General features: G+C 59.7%; 1 protein-coding gene across 2 annotated transcripts; it reads right to left on the reverse strand.

Moving 5' to 3' along the window:
* Positions 1–8,038: 8,038 nt before the first annotated feature.
* kansl2 (KAT8 regulatory NSL complex subunit 2) lies at positions 8,039–16,101 on the reverse strand. 2 transcript variants are annotated; one of them, XM_060822363.1, is made up of 10 exons: positions 16,078–16,101; positions 13,605–13,860; positions 12,977–13,158; positions 12,280–12,394; positions 11,760–11,923; positions 11,465–11,631; positions 10,701–10,803; positions 10,282–10,541; positions 9,604–9,840; positions 8,039–8,784 (listed from the first exon to the last, which is right to left on the reverse strand). In XM_060822363.1, exons 2-10 carry the CDS (start codon positions 13,853–13,855, stop codon positions 8,713–8,715), a joined length of 1,551 nt encoding a protein of 516 aa, XP_060678346.1. In that variant the 5' UTR covers positions 13,856–13,860; positions 16,078–16,101; the 3' UTR covers positions 8,039–8,712. The 2 variants fall into 2 exon arrangements, with proteins under 2 accessions (XP_060678346.1, XP_060678347.1); XM_060822364.1 differs by having other exon boundaries at positions 16,036–16,096.
* Positions 16,102–20,348: the final 4,247 nt, after the last annotated feature.

Below are 20,348 nucleotides of genomic sequence, written 5' to 3' on the forward strand. Positions count from 1 at the left end.
GGGAGGGTCAGTGCTGAGGGAGCGGGCACTGTGGGAGGGTCAGTGCTGTGGGAGCGGGTGCTGTGGGAGGGTCAGCGCTGAGGGAGTGGGTGCTGTGGGAGGGTCAGTGCTGTGGGAGCGGGTGCTGTGGGAGGGTCAGTGCTGAGGGAGCGGGCACTGTGGGAGGGTCAGTGCTGAGGGAGCGGATGCTGTGGGAGGGTCAGCACTGAGGGAGCGGGTGCTGTGGGAGGGTCAGCGCTGAGGGAGCGGGTGCTGTGGGAGGGTCAGTGCTGTGGGAGCGGGTGCTGTGGGAGGGTCAGCGCTGAGGGAGTGGGTGCTGTGGGAGGGTCAGTGCTGTGGGAGCGGGTGCTGTGGGAGGGTCAGTGCTGAGGGAGCGGGCACTGTGGGAGGGTCAGTGCTGAGGGAGCGGATGCTGTGGGAGGGTCAGCGCTGAGGGAGCGGGTGCTGTGGGAGGGTCAGCGCTGAGGGAGCGGGTGCTGTGGGAGGGTCAGTGCTGTGGGAGCGGGTGCTGTGGGAGGGTCAGCGCTGAGGGAGTGGGTGCTGTGGGAGGGTCAGTGCTGTGGGAGCGGGTGCTGTGGGAGGGTCAGTGCTGTGGGAGCGGGTGCTGTGGGAGGGTCAGCGCTGAGGGAGGGTCAGTGCTGAGGGAGCGGGCACTGTGGGAGGGTCAGCGCTGAGGGAGAGGGTGCTGTGGGAGGGTCAGTGCTGAGGGAGCGGGCACTGTGGGAGGGTCAGTGCTGAGGGAGGGTCAGTGCTGAGGGAGTGGATGCTGTGGGAGGGTCAGCGCTGAGGGAGTGGATGCTGTGGGAGGGTCAGCGCTGAGGGAGCGGGTGCTGAGGGAGGGTCAGTGCTGAGGGAGTGGATGCTGTGGGAGGGTCAGTGCTGAGGGAGTGGATGCTGTGGGAGGGTCAGTGCTGTGGGAGCGGGTGCTGTGGGAGGGTCAGTGCTGTGGGAGGGTCAGCGCTGAGGGAGTGGGTGCTGTGGGAGGGTCAGTGCTGTGGGAGCGGGTGCTGTGGGAGGGTCAGTGCTGTGGGAGCGGGCGCTGTGGGAGGGTCAGTGCTGAGGGAGCGGGTACTGTGGGAGGGTCAGCGCTGAGGGAGCGGGCACTGTGGGAGGGTCAGCGCTGAGGGAGCGGGCGCTGTGGGAGGGTCAGCGCTGAGGGAGCGGGCACTGTGGGAGGGTCAGCGCTGAGGGAGCGGGCACTGTGGGAGGGTCAGCGCGGAGGGAGCGGGCACTGTGGGAGGGTCAGTGCTGAGGGAGCGGGCACTGTGGGAGGGTCAGTGCTGAGGGAGCGGATGCTGTGGGAGGGTCAGTGCTGAGGGAGCGGATGCTGTGGGAGGGTCAGTGCTGAGGGAGTGGGCGCTGTGGGAGGGTCAGTGCTGAGGGAGCGGATGCTGTGGGAGGGTCAGTGCTGAGGGAGTGGGCGCTGTGGGAGGGGCAGTGCTGAGGGAGCGGGCGCTGTGGGAGGGTCAGCGCTGAGGGAGCGGGCGCTGTGGGAGGGTCAGCGCTGAGGGAGCAGGTGCTGTGGGAGGGTCAGCGCTGAGGGAGCGGGTGCTGTGGGAGGGTCAGTGCTGAGGGAGCGGGTGCTGTGGGAGGGTCAGCGCTGAGGGAGCGGGTGCTGTGGGAAGGTCAGCGCTGAGGGAGCGGGTGCTGTGGGAGGGTCAGTGCTGTGGGAGCGGGTGCTGTGGGAGGGTCAGCGCTGAGGGAGCGGGTGCTGTGGGAGGGTCAGTGCTGTGGGAGCGGGTGCTGTGGGAGGGTCAGTGCTGTGGGAGCGGGTGCTGTGGGAGGGTCAGCGCTGAGGGAGGGTCAGTGCTGAGGGAGCGGGTGCTGTGGGAGGGTCAGCGCTGAGGGAGTGGGTGCTGTGGGAGGGTCAGTGCTGTGGGAGCGGGTGCTGTGGGAGGGTCAGTGCTGAGGGAGCGGGCACTGTGGGAGGGTCAGTGCTGAGGGAGCGGATGCTGTGGGAGGGTCAGCGCTGAGGGAGCGGGTGCTGTGGGAGGGTCAGCGCTGAGGGAGCGGGTGCTGTGGGAGGGTCAGTGCTGTGGGAGCGGGTGCTGTGGGAGGGTCAGCGCTGAGGGAGTGGGTGCTGTGGGAGGGTCAGTGCTGTGGGAGCGGGTGCTGTGGGAGGGTCAGTGCTGTGGGAGCGGGTGCTGTGGGAGGGTCAGCGCTGAGGGAGGGTCAGTGCTGAGGGAGCGGGCACTGTGGGAGGGTCAGCGCTGAGGGAGAGGGTGCTGTGGGAGGGTCAGTGCTGAGGGAGCGGGCACTGTGGGAGGGTCAGTGCTGAGGGAGCGGGCACTGTGGGAGGGTCAGTGCTGAGGGAGGGTCAGTGCTGAGGGAGGGTCAGTGCTGAGGGAGTGGATGCTGTGGGAGGGTCAGTGCTGTGGGAGCGGGTGCTGTGGGAGGGTCAGTGCTGAGGGAGCGGGTGCTGTGGGAGGGTCAGTGCTGAGGGAGGGTCAGTGCTGAGGGAGTGGGTGCTGTGGGAGGGTCAGTGCTGAGGGAGCGGGTGCTGTGGAAGGGTCAGTGCTGAGGGAGTGGGTGCTGTGGGAGGGTCAGTGCTGAGGGAGGGTCAGTGCTGAGGGAGTGGATGCTGTGGGAGGGTCAGCGCTGAGGGAGCGGGTGCTGTGGGAGGGTCAGCGCTGAGGGAGTGGGTGCTGTGGGAGGGTCAGTGCTGTGGGAGCGGGTGCTGTGGGAGGGTCAGCGCTGTGGGAGCGGGTGCTGTGGGAGGGTCAGCGCTGAGGGTGCGGGTGCTGTGGGAGGGTCAGCGCTGAGGGAGCGGGCGCTGTGGGAGGGTCAGTGCTGAGGGAGCGGGCACTGTGGGAGGGTCAGTGCTGAGGGAGCGGGCACTGTGGGAGGGTCAGTGCTGAGGGAGGGTCAGTGCTGTGGGAGCGGGTGCTGTGGGAGGGTCAGCGCTGAGGGAGAGGGTGCTGTGGGAGGGTCAGTGCTGAGGGAGCGGGCACTGTGGGAGGGTCAGTGCTGAGGGAGCGGGCACTGTGGGAGGGTCAGTGCTGAGGGAGGGTCAGTGCTGTGGGAGCGGGTGCTGTGGGAGGGTCAGCGCTGAGGGAGTGGGTGCTGTGGGAGGGTCAGTGCTGAGGGAGCGGGCGCTGTGGGAGGGTCAGTGCTGTGGGAGCGGGCACTGTGGGAGGGTCAGTGCTGAGGGAGCGGGCACTGTGGGAGGGTCAGTGCTGTGGGAGCGGGTGCTGTGGGAGGGTCAGCGCTGAGGGAGAGGGTGCTGTGGGAGGGTCAGTGCTGAGGGAGCGGGCACTGTGGGAGGGTCAGTGCTGAGGGAGCGGGCACTGTGGGAGGGTCAGTGCTGAGGGAGGGTCAGTGCTGTGGGAGCGGGTGCTGTGGGAGGGTCAGCGCTGAGGGAGCGGGCACTGTGGGAGGGTCAGTGCTGAGGGAGCGGGCGCTGTGGGAGGGTCAGTGCTGTGGGAGCGGGTGCTGTGGGAGGGTCAGCGCTGAGGGAGAAGGTGTTGTGGGAGGGTCAGTGCTGAGGGAGCGGGCACTGTGGGAGGGTCAGTGCTGAGGGAGCGGGCACTGTGGGAGGGTCAGTGCTGAGGGAGCGGGCACTGTGGGAGGGTCAGTGCTGAGGGAGCGGGCACTGTGGGAGGGTCAGTGCTGAGGGAGGGTCAGTGCTGTGGGATCGGGTGCTGTGGGAGGGTCAGCGCTGAGGGAGAGGGTGCTGTGGGAGGGTCAGTGCTGAGGGAGCGGGCACTGTGGGAGGGTGAGTGCTGAGGGAGCGGGTGCTGTGGGAGGGTCAGTGCTGTGGGAGCGGGTGCTGTGGGAGGGTCAGCGCTGAGGGAGCGGGTGCTGTGGGAGGGTCAGTGCTGTGGGAGCGGGTGCTGTGGCAGGGTCAGTGCTGTGGGAGCGGGTGCTGTGGGAGGGTCAGCGCTGAGGGAGGGTCAGTGCTGAGGGAGCGGGCACTGTGGGAGGGTCAGCGCTGAGGGAGAGGGTGCTGTGGGAGGGTCAGTGCTGAGGGAGCGGGCACTGTGGGAGGGTCAGTGCTGAGGGAGCGGGCACTGTGGGAGGGTCAGTGCTGAGGGAGGGTCAGTGCTGAGGGAGTGGATGCTGTGGGAGGGTCAGCGCTGTGGGAGCGGATGCTGTGGGAGGGTCAGTGCTGTGGGAGCGGGTGCTGTGGGAGGGTCAGTGCTGAGGGAGCGGGTGCTGTGGGAGGGTCAGTGCTGAGGGAGGGTCAGTGCTGAGGGAGTGGGTGCTGTGGGAGGGTCAGTGCTGAGGGAGCGGGTGCTGTGGGAGGGTCAGTGCTGAGGGAGGGTCAGTGCTGAGGGAGTGGGTGCTGTGGGAGGGTCAGTGCTGAGGGAGGGTCAGTGCTGAGGGAGTGGATGCTGTGGGAGGGTCAGCGCTGAGGGAGCGGGTGCTGTGGGAGGGTCAGCGCTGACGGAGTGGGTGCTGTGGGAGGGTCAGTGCTGTGGGAGCGGGCGCTGTGGGAGGGTCAGTGCTGTGGGAGCGGGCACTGTGGGAGGGTCAGTGCTGAGGGAGCGGGCACTGTGGGAGGGTCAGTGCTGAGGGAGGGTCAGTGCTGTGGGAGCGGGTGCTGTGGGAGGGTCAGCGCTGAGGGAGAGGGTGCTGTGGGAGGGTCAGTGCTGAGGGAGCGGGCACTGTGGGAGGGTCAGTGCTGAGGGAGTGGGTGCTGTGGGAGGGTCAGTGCTGAGGGAGTGGATGCTGTGGGAGGGTCAGCGCTGAGGGAGCGGGTGCTGTGGGAGGGTCAGCGCTGACGGAGTGGGTGCTGTGGGAGGGTCAGTGCTGAGGGAGCGGGCGCTGTGGGAGGGTCAGTGCTGTGGGAGCGGGCACTGTGGGAGGGTCAGTGCTGAGGGAGCGGGCACTGTGGGAGGGTCAGTGCTGAGGGAGGGTCAGTGCTGTCGGAGCGGGTGCTGTGGGAGGGTCAGCGCTGAGGGAGAGGGTGCTGTGGGAGGGTCAGTGCTGAGGGAGCGGGCACTGTGGGAGGGTCAGTGCTGAGGGAGCGGGCACTGTGGGAGGGTCAGTGCTGAGGGAGCGGGCACTGTGGGAGGGTCAGTGCTGTGGGAGCGGGCGCTGTGGGAGGGTCAGCGCTGAGGGAGAGGGTGCTGTGGGAGGGTCAGTGCTGAGGGAGCGGGCACTGTGGGAGGGTCAGTGCTGAGGGAGCGGGCACTGTGGGAGGGTCAGTGCTGAGGGAGCGGGCACTGTGGGAGGGTCAGTGCTGAGGGAGCGGGCACTGTGGGAGGGTCAGTGCTGAGGGAGGGTCAGTGCTGAGGGAGCGGGTGCTGTGGGAGGGTCAGTGCTGTGGGAGGGTCAGTGCTGTGGGAGGGTCAGCGCTGTGGGAGCGGGTGCTGTGGGAGGGTCAGCGCTGAGGGAGGGTCAGTGCTGAGGGAGCGGGCACTGTGGGAGGGTCAGCGCTGAGGGAGCGGGCGCTGTGGGAGGGTCAGCGCTGTGGGAGGGTCAGTGCTGAGGGAGCGGGTGCTGAGGGAGGGTCAGTGCTGAGGGAGCGGGCACTGTGGGAGGGTCAGTGCTGTGGGAGCGGGCGCTGTGGGAGGGTCAGCGCTGAGGGAGAGGGTGCTGTGGGAGGGTCAGTGCTGAGGGAGCGGGCACTGTGGGAGGGTCAGTGCTGAGGGAGCGGGCACTGTGGGAGGGTCAGTGCTGAGGGAGCGGGCACTGTGGGAGGGTCAGTGCTGAGGTAGCGGGCACTGTGGGAGGGTCAGTGCTGAGGGAGGGTCAGTGCTGAGGGAGCGGGTGCTGTGGGAGGGTCAGTGCTGTGGGAGGGTCAGCGCTGTGGGAGCGGGTGCTGTGGGAGGGTCAGCGCTGAGGGAGGGTCAGTGCTGAGGGAGCGGGCACTGTGGGAGGGTCAGCGCTGAGGGAGCGGGCGCTGTGGGAGGGTCAGCGCTGTGGGAGGGTCAGTGCTGAGGGAGCGGGTGCTGAGGGAGGGTCAGTGCTGAGGGAGCGGGTGCCGTGTGAGGGTCAGTGGGTTTGGGTCCATCGGTACGGTGTAGAGTGGGAGCGAACAGGAAGGGGATTGGGTCCATTGCTCGGTTTGCGGATCGGTGAAGCTATTGTTTCCTTTTGGTTTCATTCTGTCCTCGAAATCAATCCTGTTTTACTTAAAACCCAAGGGGTTTTGGGCAGCTGCATCATTCCTGGGAGATCCACCTGCCCAAAACAACAAGGACAATTTAGAGTCCAGGCTCCCTTCTTGAAATGTTTTTGGCAAGTCCGGCCTGATCTATTTCTTAATCTTCCTTGGCTGGTTTGTAGCAGTGTCTTGCTCGCTGATATTAATAAAACACAGCAAACGCCTTGGGGAAGTTAATCCTCAGCTCTATAGTGACTTTTACTGCAGAGAACAGAGTTCACAGCCTGAACTCTCATGTCTCCCCCCCTCACGCCAGGTGTACATCGACCTGAGAACCAATCAAAATGCTGTTGGCAGGCAGAAGTCCTTTGCTAAGGTTAACATGCACCAGTGGCCAGCCAACCCTACACCTGGACCCAACACGTCTCTGCTCCTGTTAATCTGTGGGAACGCTTCCATCCACGGCTCCAGCAAGCAGCTGCGTCAACTCTGCCCACAATGAGGGTCAGTTCACTCACATCCAGCAACAATTTTCTCTCTCGTTTCAGAGACTTTATAGCAAAAGATCAGAGCAATGGAGCCTCATGCTCAGGAAGAAAGGACATTCAGATCTAGGGCCCCAGCACTACCAGGGATCTCAAACTGGGCGGATGAGGCAAGTCTGACAGGAATTCAAGCATTGCGACGTCGACCCAGAATGGTCCTAGGGTTGTGTGGCACTGAAAGAGACCACTTGGCCCATCAAGCTGTGTGCTGGTCACCAACCGTCCCAAATCCCTTTTCCATCCACTAGGAGACTGAGGACCGCAGCTGGTGGCGATTAGAGTCCGGTGCGTGGTGCTGGAAAAGCACGGCAGGTCAGGCAGCATCCAAGGAGCAGGGGAATATACATTTCTGACCAGTACCCATCATCAGGAATGGCAGCTGTTCCTGCCCTCCCCACACCCGGGGGAGGTACACTGCCAGATACCGGTCCCCCAGTGACAATCATCACCCAATCCACGACAAACCACCTACCTTTTACCTTCAATAAGCCCCCTCACCCACCCCATTTACAGTTGCTGCTATCAGGGTGGGGTCTCTCCCGATCGACCGGGGCATACACCCGAGAGAACAGGACACAGGTCAGATTCTCAAACCACCCCCTCCTCCCTCAGCATTCACTACTCACAGGAACACCATCAAATCTCCCCCATCGCCTAGTCCCAAACCCATCCCTGCGCTACCCCCCTACCGAATCCCCCCATCACCCTGACCCAGATCCCCGCTCTAACACCCACCCACCCTCATCGCCCCGCCCCCGACCGATCCCCGCTCTCACCCCCACCCCACGTGGACAGTGAAGTAGTTTTCCAGACGGTCCTGTCTGTGAGAGAGGGAGAGCAACCTCCCACAGCCAGCAATAGGTCCAACTCACCCGTGCTGGCCCACATATCCCCGATGACTAGTCCCACCTGCCAGCAACTGGCCCAGCTCCCCACAAACCCTTCCTATTCAGGTCTCCATCTACCTTTTCAATGTCGTACCAGCCTCCAACACTTCCTCTGGCAGCTCGTTCCATACAGCCTCCTATCTTTGTGTGTGCATTGCCCCCTACACCCCCCTCCCCATCTCTGTGTGGGTCGCCCCCTCCGGCCCCCTACAACCCCCTCCCCATCTCTGTGTGGGTCACCCCCTCCGGCCCCCTACACCCCCTCCCCTCCCCCCATCTCTGTCTGTGTCACTCCCTCCCCACCTCAGTGTGTGTTGCACCCTCTGGCCCCCTCCCCTTTTTTGTGTGGGTCAGTGTGTGTGTGTGTGTGTGTATGTCACCCCCCCCCCTCCAGCCCCTTACACCCCCTCGCTATCTCTGCATGCATCATCCCCTCTGTCCTCCTGCACCCCCTCCCTACCTCTGTGTGTGTGTGTCACCCCCTACACCCCCTCCCTATCTCTGTGTGTGTGTGTCACCCCCCCGGCCCAGTTTGAGATGGAGTACAGGCCACCTGAAAAGAGAGCGGTTTATTGCGAGCAGTGCGGACGAGGTTCCAAAGACACGGAGAATCGATGACACCGTACACCCACAGGTCTGGGCATGACCACCACTCACCGCCAGCAGGGGCTGGGCAGAGGCAAACTAACAGCACATTTACTCAGGGTGGGGAGAGACCCACTCACTACTGACTCAGGGGGGAACCAGATCCAATAGTCAACCTCACAGGGAGGGTAATTGGATTCAATCGTTCCCCACAGAAAGGGGGTAATTAGGTTCAATACTGACCCTATTGAGGGGAGGTGGGAGCAGGAGGAAGGTGCTGTCGCGCCAGAGCCAGGGTGGGGAGGGGAGGGTGGGTCAGAGGTGTCTCCTGCCTCTCGTCTTGGAGGGTGGTTCCCCACCCCCTTTGGGTCCAAGGGAGCTCTTCAGCAGGAGCGAGGGAGTCAGGAGGGAATGTGCACACCCCACAGACAAGACTGCACACACACACACCGAGAGAGAGAGGGGTAGAGAGAGAGGGAGAGAGGGGTAGAGAGAGAGGGAGAGAGGGGTAGAGAGAGAGAGAGAGAGAGAGAGACACAGAGAGGGAGAGAGACACACCCCCTGACAGAGACACCCTCCTTTCCCCCCCCCCCACCCCCTGATGAGCAGACACACAGGCATGTGCGCGGCCTCCCAGTTCCCTTCAGCTCGCTGCCTCCCTGGCTCCGTTCTGGTCTCTGTTCTTCTGTAGCGGGCAGTCAGTCTGCGAGGAATCCTGCAGTTGAGCGACAGGAAGGAGCACAAGTTGAGGTGGGTACAGCTGCCCCTTTTGGGGGGTGGGTGCCAAGCATGCCCTTATCTCCCCCAACAACACCCCCCAGTACCATGGTCGGGGGGGTGGGGGGTGGGGAGAGACAGTACGGAGCCGAGTGTGAACGCGGTGTTCTGTTGGCTCTGTGCTCTTGTTGGCGGATGCGGCGCTCCCTCCCACACCCCCAGCCCGGTGAGGCTGGTCCTTCCTGGTCCACACTGTCATTGGCAGCACTCGGGGTAAACAAACCGTGCAGTCCAGAAAACAGGACTGCTCCCCCACCCCCAGTGAGGGAGGGGGAACTATCCGGGGGGGGGTGGGTGGGTGCGAGGGTCACGGACAGTGGGACACGGCGATCAGGAGAACGCGTGCCGGCTTGCCTGTTCGGTCACTCCCGCCAGAAAGCGACTTCCAGGCTCCAGCACCATCGGCAGGAGGCTCGGGCTCCGATGAAACATGGCGCTCCCGGCCCTGAAAGGATCTGGGAGCTCCCCGGGATCAGGAGAAGCCACAAAACAGGCTGGGCTGAAGGACACCCGCACGAGTAAGTCAGGCCGAAACCTGGCTAATGACTCCAGGGCCGGTGCTAGCCTGGTGAAGCTAGCTGTCTGGGAAAAGCCCCAGGAGTTATAGCTATCAGAATCCAGGAAAACATGGGTAGCGGCGACAGGGTGAGCGGGTGCTGAGACAGTCCGAATGGACAACCTCTCGGTGAGGTTTCAAACCCAGGTTAACTGATCACACAGACACAGCCCTGGGGGTTTCCAGTGACTGTGAACTCACCTGGCTCAGCGCTCCTGCCGCCCGGGTGGTGACACGGCCAGGCTCACTGACTGAGCGCAAACTGCCCGATACGGAGCGCTGACGAGAGCTCAGCTCACAGCTTTCCCGACGGAGGCCAGTCCTCCCCAACGGACCGTCCGCGTCACCGGCCGAACGGTCCCCGGCACACCCAACAGCGGAATCCAATAGTGGAGAGGGAGGGCACGGCAAGTCATCCCCAACCACGTCCAGGCAATCCTACCAGAGAAAGAGAACAGCACCCTGTTCACCGAGAGACCCAGCTAGGGAGGGCAGGAGAGGGAGAGACAGCGCATGTGCCTCTCCTTCCCTCCCCCCACGCTGCGCGTGCGCCTCTCCCTCCCTCCCCCGTGCTGCGCGTGCGCCCCTCCCTCCCCCCACGCTGCGCGTGCGCCCCTCCCTCCCCCCACGCTGCGCGTGTTGCTCTCTGACGAACCGGCTTGCACAGACAGGACTGCCTTGACAGCCGCCAGACCACAGGGAGCAGGGAGAAGAGAGAGAGGTGGTGAGGGGGTGCTACACGCCAACCCCCCCCATTCCAGCCTCCCCCTCCCACTTCACGTTGCTCTAGGCGCCTGTCTGAAACCTGCGGCTATGGTGGAGCCGCCGGTCTTGATTCAGGGCCTGCCACAGTCTCTCCCCGTGCCGAGGGTTACTCACATCGCTGAACTCCAGGGGCAGGATCTCGGTGGGTTGTAGCTCTGCCGCACTCAGGTACATTTCTGAGGTGCCACTGCTGCCCAGCTGCTGGGACGCCCAGTCTCCCCCAGCCTCCGGGCGGTACATCAAGGGGGGCACCTGGAGGTGCAGGGGGCAGCGCGGCTCCTCACTCAGGCACACCATCATCGGCTTGGCACAGGGCACCTCGGTCAGCCCTGGGCACACCCTGAACAGCACCTGGCCCGGGTCCTGCAGGATGTCTGGAGAGGTCAGTGCCCAGGTCAAGGAGGGGGATAACACAATGGGGATTGGGGGGGGCACTACAGCTCCCCACACCCACCTCTCTCCCAGCAACTTCCCGGAGTTTTCCTGCTCCTTCACTCCCCCCTCCCCCCCCCCCACAGTGTGGAAAAGGATACGGGACGTGCAGTGTCTGCTCATTGGGAGCGAGGGAGCAGAGCACCGGGCACCGTCACTCACCACCGTACACCTCTGGGCTGAACGGAGAGGGGCCGCATGTACCTGCAGAGAGGGGTGGGGGGAAGGGAGGCAGACAGACAGGGGGAGGGAGGGGGAGAGACAGTGAGCACAGAGAGGGGGAGGGGGGGGAAAGAGAGAGAGAGAGAGAGAGACACAGTGAGCACAGAGAGGGGGAGGGAGAGAGAGAGTGCGGAGGGGAGATAGAGAGAGACAGTGCATGGTGAAGGAGAGGGAGAGAGAGAGAGAGAGAGAGAGAGAGACAGTGAGCATGAAGAGAGGGAGGGAGAGAGAAACAGAGTGCAGAGGGAGAGAGAGAGACAGAACGTGGTGAAGGGGAGGGAGGGAGAGACAGAGAGTTAGACAGATATAGAAAACCATCCTGCTTACAATCCAGAATTCCTCTATGACAGCACTGACAGTACAGAGTCACTGTCCTGTCCTGGTCAGAACTACATTCCATTTCACAGATGGAACCACACTTACTGAGAGAGACAGGGACAGAGAGGGACAAGGTGGGGTAGGGGAGAGAGATGGTGGGGCTGGGGGAAAGAGAGGGAGGAGGGGATGGGGGAGGGTGGGGGGAAGAGAGAGGGAGGGCGATAAGGGGGAGGGGTCAGAGAGAGGACACAGCATACCCTCCTGGCAGAGAGACACACCCGAGCTCTCTCAGACAGACAGAGCTCCCCTGCCCCATTTCCAATACCTGCTGTGCAGGCCCCTCTGTGGCCAGTAAGCGGCGCTCCTTCAGCTGCTGGTGCAGCAGTGCCTCCACCCCATAGCGTCTGCGGTAACGTCTCAGGGCCCTCAGCTTCTGCAGGTCAACACGGTCCCGGGTAGAGGGAGTGTCCGGCTCAGGCAGTAAGCCCCCAGCTGAGAGAGGGAGAGACAGACAGACACAGTTATGAAATGACACTGTGGCTGTGTATGCGTCCTGGTGTGGGTGCTGCTTTCTGATCCAGTGATGGTGGGAGTTACTGTTGCCCCCAGCCCATGCTCACCAAAGCCCTCGCGCTCCAATCTGCACGCCTGCAGGTAGTGTCTCTTCCTCTCCTTGAGGAGGTGTTGCAGGCGCCGGAACTGGTCAATGTAGAGGGACTGCAGGCGGATCAGCTTCTCCCGCATCACCAGAGCCACCTCCTCCGCTGTGTATACACCAGCGTGTCTGCTCCAGACATTCACAGGGGCAGGGGACACACAGGGAGAGACACAGAGAGAGAGAGAGAGAGAGAGAGAGAGAGAGAGAGTCAGTTCTCCACGTACACAGGTAGCTGGAAGGGGGGGGGGTTGCAGGGCTGAGATAAAGCGAGCAAACGTCTCCTCAGATCCACACTGCTTCAGGGTGCTCAGAGAATGGGGGGTGGCGCAGACACCTTTCTCTCCCCCGTGACTGCTATCCCAGCAGCCCCCCCCCCCCCCACACCCCCTCCCTCTGTGTGTGTGTGTGTGTGTGTGTGTGTGTGTGTGTGTGTGTGTGTGTGTGTGTGTGTGTGTCCAGCCAGCCCCATGCCCCTCACTCACTTCAGTGGGTCTTCCTGGTCACTGTCGACACTGTCAGCCTCACTGTCTGGCTCCCCGCGCCACGTCTGATCCAGCAGCACTGGGTCCGGCTCCCCCTCGCTCCAGCTGTCGTCATCTGGGTCACACACACCAACGGTAAAGGCACGTCCAGGCTGAGCGTTCACACCCCTGTCCCCCCTTCCCCACCCTCTCCCACCCAGAACCTCCGTCTGGTCTTGGGCACGGATTCAAACCCCATCACAGTAACATGGGTGACCGTGAATCCCATTCCCCCCCACTATCAATATCCTGGGGGTTACCGTCTCCAACGAGAGACAGACAAACAGAGAATCTAACCATCGCCCCCTTGATGTTCAATGGCGTTACCCCCCCCACTATCAACATCCTGGGGGTTCCCATTGAGCAGAAATGTGGACCCAGCCCCATATCAATCCTGTGGCTCCAGGAGCAAGTCAGAGGCTGGGAATCCTGCAGCGAGTAACTCCCCTCCTCACTCACTCCCTCCCTTCCTCCCCTGAAGCCTGTCCCACCATCGACAAGGTACGAGTCAAGGAGGGTGAGGGAACACTCCCCGCTCACCCGGACAGGGGGCTGGGGGAACGGAGCAGCCCCCCTCTCCCTTCTCTGTATTTAGGGACGGCCCCATTACACCCCCCCCCCCAGGGTAAGAAAGCCCCTCTCCCAGTACCGGGCGTACCGAGGATCCTGCTGGCTTCACTGCGGCTCTGGTCCTGGGATCCTGCCTCTCCTTTCACGTAGCCGCTGAGTTGAGCGAGCAGTGCCTCAGGAGTTGGCCCCGTGCTGCTGCCGCTGCCCCGGCGGGATGGCTGCTGAGCAGACAGGAGTGCCTTGCGAGCGTGCTCAGTGCAGTACGCCACCCTTGGGAAGCGGAAAAGGCAAGGGTCAGGCTCCCGGCAAACAGCACCACCTTCCCCGATCACCAGCGTCCAGCCCCACCCATCCCTATATACCCCTGTGAGTGGGAGCAGGAGACACCGAGGGCACCTGAGAGCGAGTGGGAGAGAGGGAGAGAGAGCAAGGGCGAAGGAGCGCGAGAGAGTGAACATGAAGGGGCGAGCGACAGGGGGTGAGAGAGCGCGCGTGGCCCGTGTTACGCCCCTCACACTGCATGAAACAATGAGGGCACCTGAGAGCAAGTGGGCGAGAGGGAGAGCAAGCGAGTGGGCGAGAGAGCAAGGGCGAGAGACAGCATGAAGGGGCGAGTGACGGGGGGTGAGAGAGAGCGCGTGGCCCGTGTTACGCCCCTCACACTGCACCAGCTCCCCGTTCCCACCGGCCGGTAGAACAGCAGAAAAACGACCTACGCGTCCCTCTTGTCAGGTTTGGGAGCAGGCGCGGTGCACCTCCTGCCCGTCTTGGAGGATACGTAGCTGCAGGGTTTGTACGGGGCGTTCTTGTCCTCCAGGATGTGCTTGAGGCAGTAGTCCTGGCCCTCCAGGCGAGGCTGCGAGCATGGCCGGTGGGTGAAGGAACAGGCCTGGGGCTCCTGCAGCCTGGGCAGGGGCGTCAGGCGGCCCCGGTTCGTCGGGAGCACGTGGATGCGGATCCGGTTCATGGTCCCTGCAAGGAAGGGGAGGAGGAGGAGGAGATCAGGCACTGGGAGCTCGGATAACACCCTCCACATCCATCCATCCTTCCCACCCAATGCCAGTCTGAGGGGCATCGCCCGCTCAATGTGGCCTTCCAGAGTCTGACAGTAAACCCCCAGCCTCACCCCCAACCAACTCACGGCTCAATTCTCCCTCCTCTGCAGTTCCACAGTCCTCACTTCCTGCGGTTTGACAGGAGCCAATCACTTCTAACCACCACACAATCTTGGTCTCTGGCAATATTCCCCAACTCACGAGTCATAGGCTAATAAACAAATACTGAAAATGTGTTGCTGGAAAAGCGCAGCAGGGCAGGCAGCATCCAAGGAGCAGGAGAGTCGATGGTTCAGGCATGAGCCCTTCTTCAGGAATGAGGAAATTCCTGAAGAAGGGCTCATGCCCGAAACGTCGATTCTCCAGCTCCTTGGACGCTGCCTGCCCTGCTGCGCTTTTCCAGCAACACGTTTTCAGCTCTGATCTCCAGCATCTGCAGTCCTCACTGTGAGAAACAAAGCTCACTCACCAATAATTTCAGTCCGAGACAAGATCTGAATCAGTAGTGTCATTTATTTTACCCTTGCAAGAGGATGCGATGTCCACTGTCCACAGGCAGGGACACACACTCTGAATTCAACTAACACACGATAATTATGTAATTTGGTTCCTATTTTATATCCCATTGCTCCTCCCCCTGTTTACATCCTCCACTTCCCCAAGACCAGTACCCATTACTCCTGCTCATCTCTTGCCTTATCCAGCCTTCTCTGTGACAGGATGCTTATTCCTGGTCTCACTAGGCGGTTTGACCACATCCTGCTGTGGCCCATTGTTAGGTATATCCTTTCTTCACCATTATCCACTCCCTCCATCTGTGCTTTCCCCAACCACGCTGATCCTTATGACCTTCTAATTGGGGTTTGTTCCTGTAAAAGTGGGAAACAGATGCTTGTAACTATTGCTTGTACAAGCATATCTGGCTTAACCTACATCCTCACAGCCCCTTATCTATTTGTCTATAACATCTACCATTGCTTTGCAGTCACGTTTCAGTCTTGCATACAATTTTAGCTAATACAAAAAAACTTTTAACATAGAAAAATACAGCGCAGTACAGGCCCTTTAGCCCTTGATGTTGTGCTGACCCAAGCCCACCGAACCTACACTAGCCCACTATCCTCCATATGCCTATCCAATGCCCATAAAGAGGGAGACAGCTGAAAATGTGTTGCTGGTTAAAGCACAGCAGGTTGGGCAGCATCTCAGGAATAGGGAATTCGACGTTTCGTGAAGGGCTTATGTTCGAAACGTCGAATTCCCTATTCCTGAGATGCTGCCTAACCTGCTGTGCTTTAACCAGCAACACATTTTCAGCTGTGATCTCCAGCATCTCCAGACCTCCTTTTTTACATAAAGAGGGAAAGTCCACCACTGTTACTGGCAGGGCGTTCCATGAACTCACGACTCGCTGAGTAAAGAATCTACCCCCAACATCTGTCCTGTACCTACCTCCCCTTAATTTAAAGCTATGCCCCCTCGCAATAGCTGACTCCATACGTGGAGAAAGGTTCTCATTGGCCAACCCTATCCAAACCCCTCATCATCCTGAAACATCTCTAATCATGCATTTCCTCCACATAGGTTTGCATTCTTGTTGACTCAGCTCTTGGCTGAAACAATTACACACGCTGGTGGGAGTTCATTTACCTGGCATAAGTAATTGTAACTGCAGAAGTAACACCCCTTTACCTATGTCCCTCACTCGCTTTCTCCTAATAAACAAATACTCCCAAATAAAACTCATGAAGAAAACCCTTCCCACACTTCCTCCCCACCCCCCCCCCAAAAAAATACTGGCATTACCAACACAGGAAAGTGAGCAATGGAGCCATTCCCATGAAACGTGGTCAAGTTGGCCAATGTCCTTGACCCATGACCTTTCCCCTCCACACCCATGACCTCTGACCTCCCGCCTCGTTGTTAACGCCGCCAGCCGCCGCCATCTTGAATCCTCCGCACCACGCGCCGCAAAGTCCGTTAATTTACGCCCCCAACGTCCTTTCCCTTCGCAATCCCTCCCCCCGCAATCACGTTACTACCCCAGGACCGTTATCGGACTGACGTAGGTGGGAAACACCCTAACGCCTACCCGGGAATACGGACGTTAGACGGCAGCCCCACCTCCACTGACCTCCGCTCCCGTCGGCGAACGCTGTCGTTCTGCCGCTCGGCCGGAAGTGTAAGGGGGGAAATGGGAGGGAGGGGGCGGGTTCAGAAAAGGTCCCGCCTACCGTCCCGGCCCATTGGGCCAGAGGCACGTCCGTTGCGGATGTTCCTTTTCCTATTGGGTATTCGTCGTGTCAATCATTGCTCATTCCGTCGCCATCCGGGGGAAACGCCTACCGTGGTGTCTATTGGTCGAGGGGCGAATCGATCATAAGCTCTTTCCCCATCTATTGGGGGAGGTGACACGTCCATCGAAAAAGCTCCCCGCCTATTGGCCGGCGCCGCGACGGATTTAGAGGTGGAGGGGAGTGGGCTCCGCATCCGCCGCAAGACGCGTACGTCGATTGGGCCGTCCCGACGCCCATCGTCGCCTGAGGGAGAGGCCTTCCCTCCCCATTGGATGGCAACGCCCGTTCCGGCGTCTCATTGGCCAGGGCCCGGGAGGCGGGATCGTCCACACAGGCACCGCCCCCTTGCCTTCAGTATAAATACTGGTCCTTCAGCCGCTTTTCCTCATTCACAGCTTCGGGAGAAGCTGTGACACTTGAGGGAGGGGGGTTATTTTTGGTGCGTTTATATTTAAAAGTAGAAATATAACCGGTTTTCAGAGTAGGATTAGTATCAAGGGCACCGAAACAATTTACTGAGTGTTTTGTTTTATTTATTTCTGCGTCCCTAGATGCTGGTGGTGTTCTATCACACTCCTGACTTGTGGGGATGAGAGTCAGGAGGTGAGTTACTGGATGGAAGATGCTCAACCTCTGACCCTTTCTTTCATTAATAATCAAGTTTTGCGCTCCTTCTATGCAGAAGGACGGGGTAGTAGGTCCGTGGAATTGTCCCCGTAGTGCCCAGGGATGTGCAGGTTAGGGTGGGATTGGCCGTGCTAAATTGTCCCGTAGTGCCCCAGGGATGTGCAGGTTAGGGTGGGATTGGCCGTGCTAAATTGTCCCGTAGTGCCCCAGGGATGTGCAGGTTAGGGTGGGATTGGCCGTGCTAAATTGTCCCCGTAGTGCCCAGGGATGTACAGGTTAGGGTGGGATTGGCCGTGCTAAATTGTCCCCGTAGTGCCCCAAGGATGTGCAGGTTAGGGTGGGATTGGCCGTGCTAAATTGTCCCGTAGTGCCCCAGGGATGTGCAGGTTAGGGTGGGATTGGCCGTGCTAAATTGTCCCATAGTATTCAGTGCATTAGTCGGAGTAAATATCGAGTAGGAGAATGGGTCTGGGTGGGTTACTCTTCAGAGGGTCGGTGTGGACTTTAGTGAATCTAATCCAAAAGAGATCTGAGGTACAACCCCCCTACCTCCTCTCCTCCAGCCTGTCACACGGGAACAGCAGGAATCAATTTCTCCCTCCCACCTCCCCTCAGCAGAGACCCAGGTCTCTATCAGCTCTTCCCAGAGTCTGAACGAAAACACAGCCAACCCCCCTGAGTGACCAGGTATTGGGCTGCAGGAAACAGGCAGCGAAAGACACGTCCCAAATCAACTACACCCCACATCCCCCGGGGCACAGCGAGATCCACGTATCTACCTGTGAGCCTGGTCTATCACCTCAGTGAGGAAGCAGAGGCAAGGAATCCTACAGCCAAGGTTCTGGGGAGTGTTGCTGAATAGAGACCTTAGAGTCCTTGCAAGTGGAGTCGCAGGTAGATAGGATAGTGAAGGAGGGGTTTGGTATGCTTTCCTTTATTTGTCAGAGTATTGAGTACAGGAGTTGGGAGGTCATGTTGCGGCTGTACAGGACATTGGTTAGGGGCCCCTGTTGGAATATTGTGTGAAACTTTGGTCTCCTTCCTATCGGAAAGATGTTATGAAACTTGAAAGGGTTCAGGAAAAGATTTACAAGGATGTTGCCAGGGTTGGAGGATCTGAGCTACAGGGAGAGGCTGAACAGGCTGGGACTGTTTTCCCTGGAGCGTCGGAGGCTGAGGGGTGACCTTATAGAGGTTTACAAAATCACGACGGGCATGGATAAGGTGAAAGCAAGGGTCTTTTCCCTTGGATGGGGGGAGTTCAAAACTAGAAGGCATAATTTTTTTTAAGGAGAGAGGGGCCATACTTATTACTGCGGTTCACCTGTGGAATGAACTTCCTGAGAAAGTGGGGGGACAGTTACAACATTTAAAAAACATTTGTATAAGTGCACAAATGTTTTGGAGGGATAAGGGCCAGGTGTAGGCAGGTGGGGCTAGTTTAGCCGGGGATTAGGGTCACCACAGCCGACTTGGGCCAGAGGGTCCATTTCCGTGCTATAAGACTCTCAGTCCTGTATTATACACTAACAGGCGTACAAAGTTTTAAAATCACAATACCAGTCTAACAGGTTTATTTGGAAGCAATAGCTTTCCGAATGCTGCTCCTTTGTCAGGAAGTTGTGACGCTGGTTTACATGTGCAGTACACAGGAAAACTGCACAGGTTTGACAATGCTGTATACATTTACTATACAGAAGACAAGCTCAGTGATACTGCCAGAAGAAAACAGCACTTTGTCTCCCTGTATACTATTAATCTAATGTGCTTCAGCACTAAAATACAGTCAGTTTAATATGACACCATATAGTGTTGGGGAGATAGTGGTCACTGTAATACAGCAATCAATCTAAACAGTGCATGGAAACAGTGAGAGCAGGCAATTTATCCCAACAAGCCCACACTGACCCTTTAAAGATTATCCCATTCCCTATCACCCTGCATTTCCCACAGTCTAACCTAATTTGGCTGTGCTAAATTGTCCCCGTAGTGCCCAGGGATGTGCAGGTTAGGGTGGGATTGGCCGTGCTAAATTGTCCCCGTAGTGCCCAGGGATGTGCAGGTTAGGGTGGGATTGGCCGTGCTAAATTGTCCCCATAGTGCCCAGGGATGTGCAGGTTAGGGTGGGATTGGCCGTGCTAAATTGTCCCCGTAGTGCCCAGGGATGTGCAGGTTAGGGTGGGATTGGCCGTTCTAAATTGTCCCCGTAGTACCCAGGGATGTGCAGGTTAGGGTGGGATTGGCCGTGCTAAATTGTCCCCGTAGTGCCCAGGGATGTGCAGGTTAGGGTGGGATTGGCCGTACTAAATTGTCCCCGTAGTGTTAGGTGAAGGGGCAGATGTAGGGGAATGCTTGGCGTGTTGCTCTTCGGAGGGTCAGTGTGGAGTCGTTGGGCCGAAGGGCCTGTTTCCACACTGTATCTAATCTAAGGGTGACCAGATCTGGACACAGTGTCCCAGGAGCAGCCTCACCACTGCCTGGAGTTTTGATGACTTGACCAATCGCATTGCATTCCGAACCCACCCCCCACCGGCACTTGGCTTTGACGTGAGGAGCAGCGAGGGTTGAGGCTCTGTCCTGAATGTGTTTGGTTTGGGTCTGGGTCCACCAGACCGCTGTCTCAAGGGGGACGCTCCGACACTGTCGCAGGAGAAATAAGACACGATGCCCACTGAACAGAAAACAGTTTTACTTTGTGGAATTAAACATCGAGTTTCAGTGCACATCTCAACAACAAGAAACAGAAACAGAGAGAGAGAGAGAGAGAGAGATGGGTATTGCTTCTGGTAAGAATACAAGGAAAACAAATTACTGTTGGCAGATGTCGCACAGACACTTTTGGGTGTGTGTGTGTGGGATTCGGCCCCTGCACACTATAGGGTACAGAAGTAGAATAGTCCATTTGGCCCATTTAGTTGGCTCTGTGATTGGAGCGTGGCTGATGTGTTTCAACCTCAATCTCACTGGAGCCCTTACTGCACACCCCCTTTACTGATCAGGAGCCTATCTCTGTCTCAAATACACACTCAGTCTCTTAACATTGGAAAAGCATTCCCCCCCCTCACTCCTTCCTCATACTGGATAATCACGGGGGGCGGGGGAAACGTCCAGGCTGCCCCACCGTTGGGAATCATTCAGGTTTCACAGAGACCTGGTCAACACCCACAGCCTGGCCCCAACCGACCCACCACAGTGCTCAAACACTGCCACTCAGGGGGGAACACGCAACGCAATCCCAACCCTAACCCCACCCTGGGAAGGGAGGGATGCGGGGGGGGGGGGGTGAGGCGGAACTGAAGGGGAGTCGAGGGTGGGTGGTTCGTGTTCACTACCCATCCCATTCCCCACTGGGGCAGGATGGATGTGGAACTTTGGTGAATGTTGTCACATCTAGTTACAGACCAGGGTAACGGCTGTGTGTGTGTGTCACTGTGTCTGTGTGTGTCACTGTGAGTGTGTGTGTCACTGTGTGTGTGTGTGT

Source organism: Hemiscyllium ocellatum (genome assembly GCF_020745735.1).
Source record: "Hemiscyllium ocellatum isolate sHemOce1 chromosome X unlocalized genomic scaffold, sHemOce1.pat.X.cur. SUPER_X_unloc_5, whole genome shotgun sequence".
Taxonomy (NCBI): Eukaryota; Metazoa; Chordata; class Chondrichthyes; order Orectolobiformes; family Hemiscylliidae; genus Hemiscyllium; species Hemiscyllium ocellatum.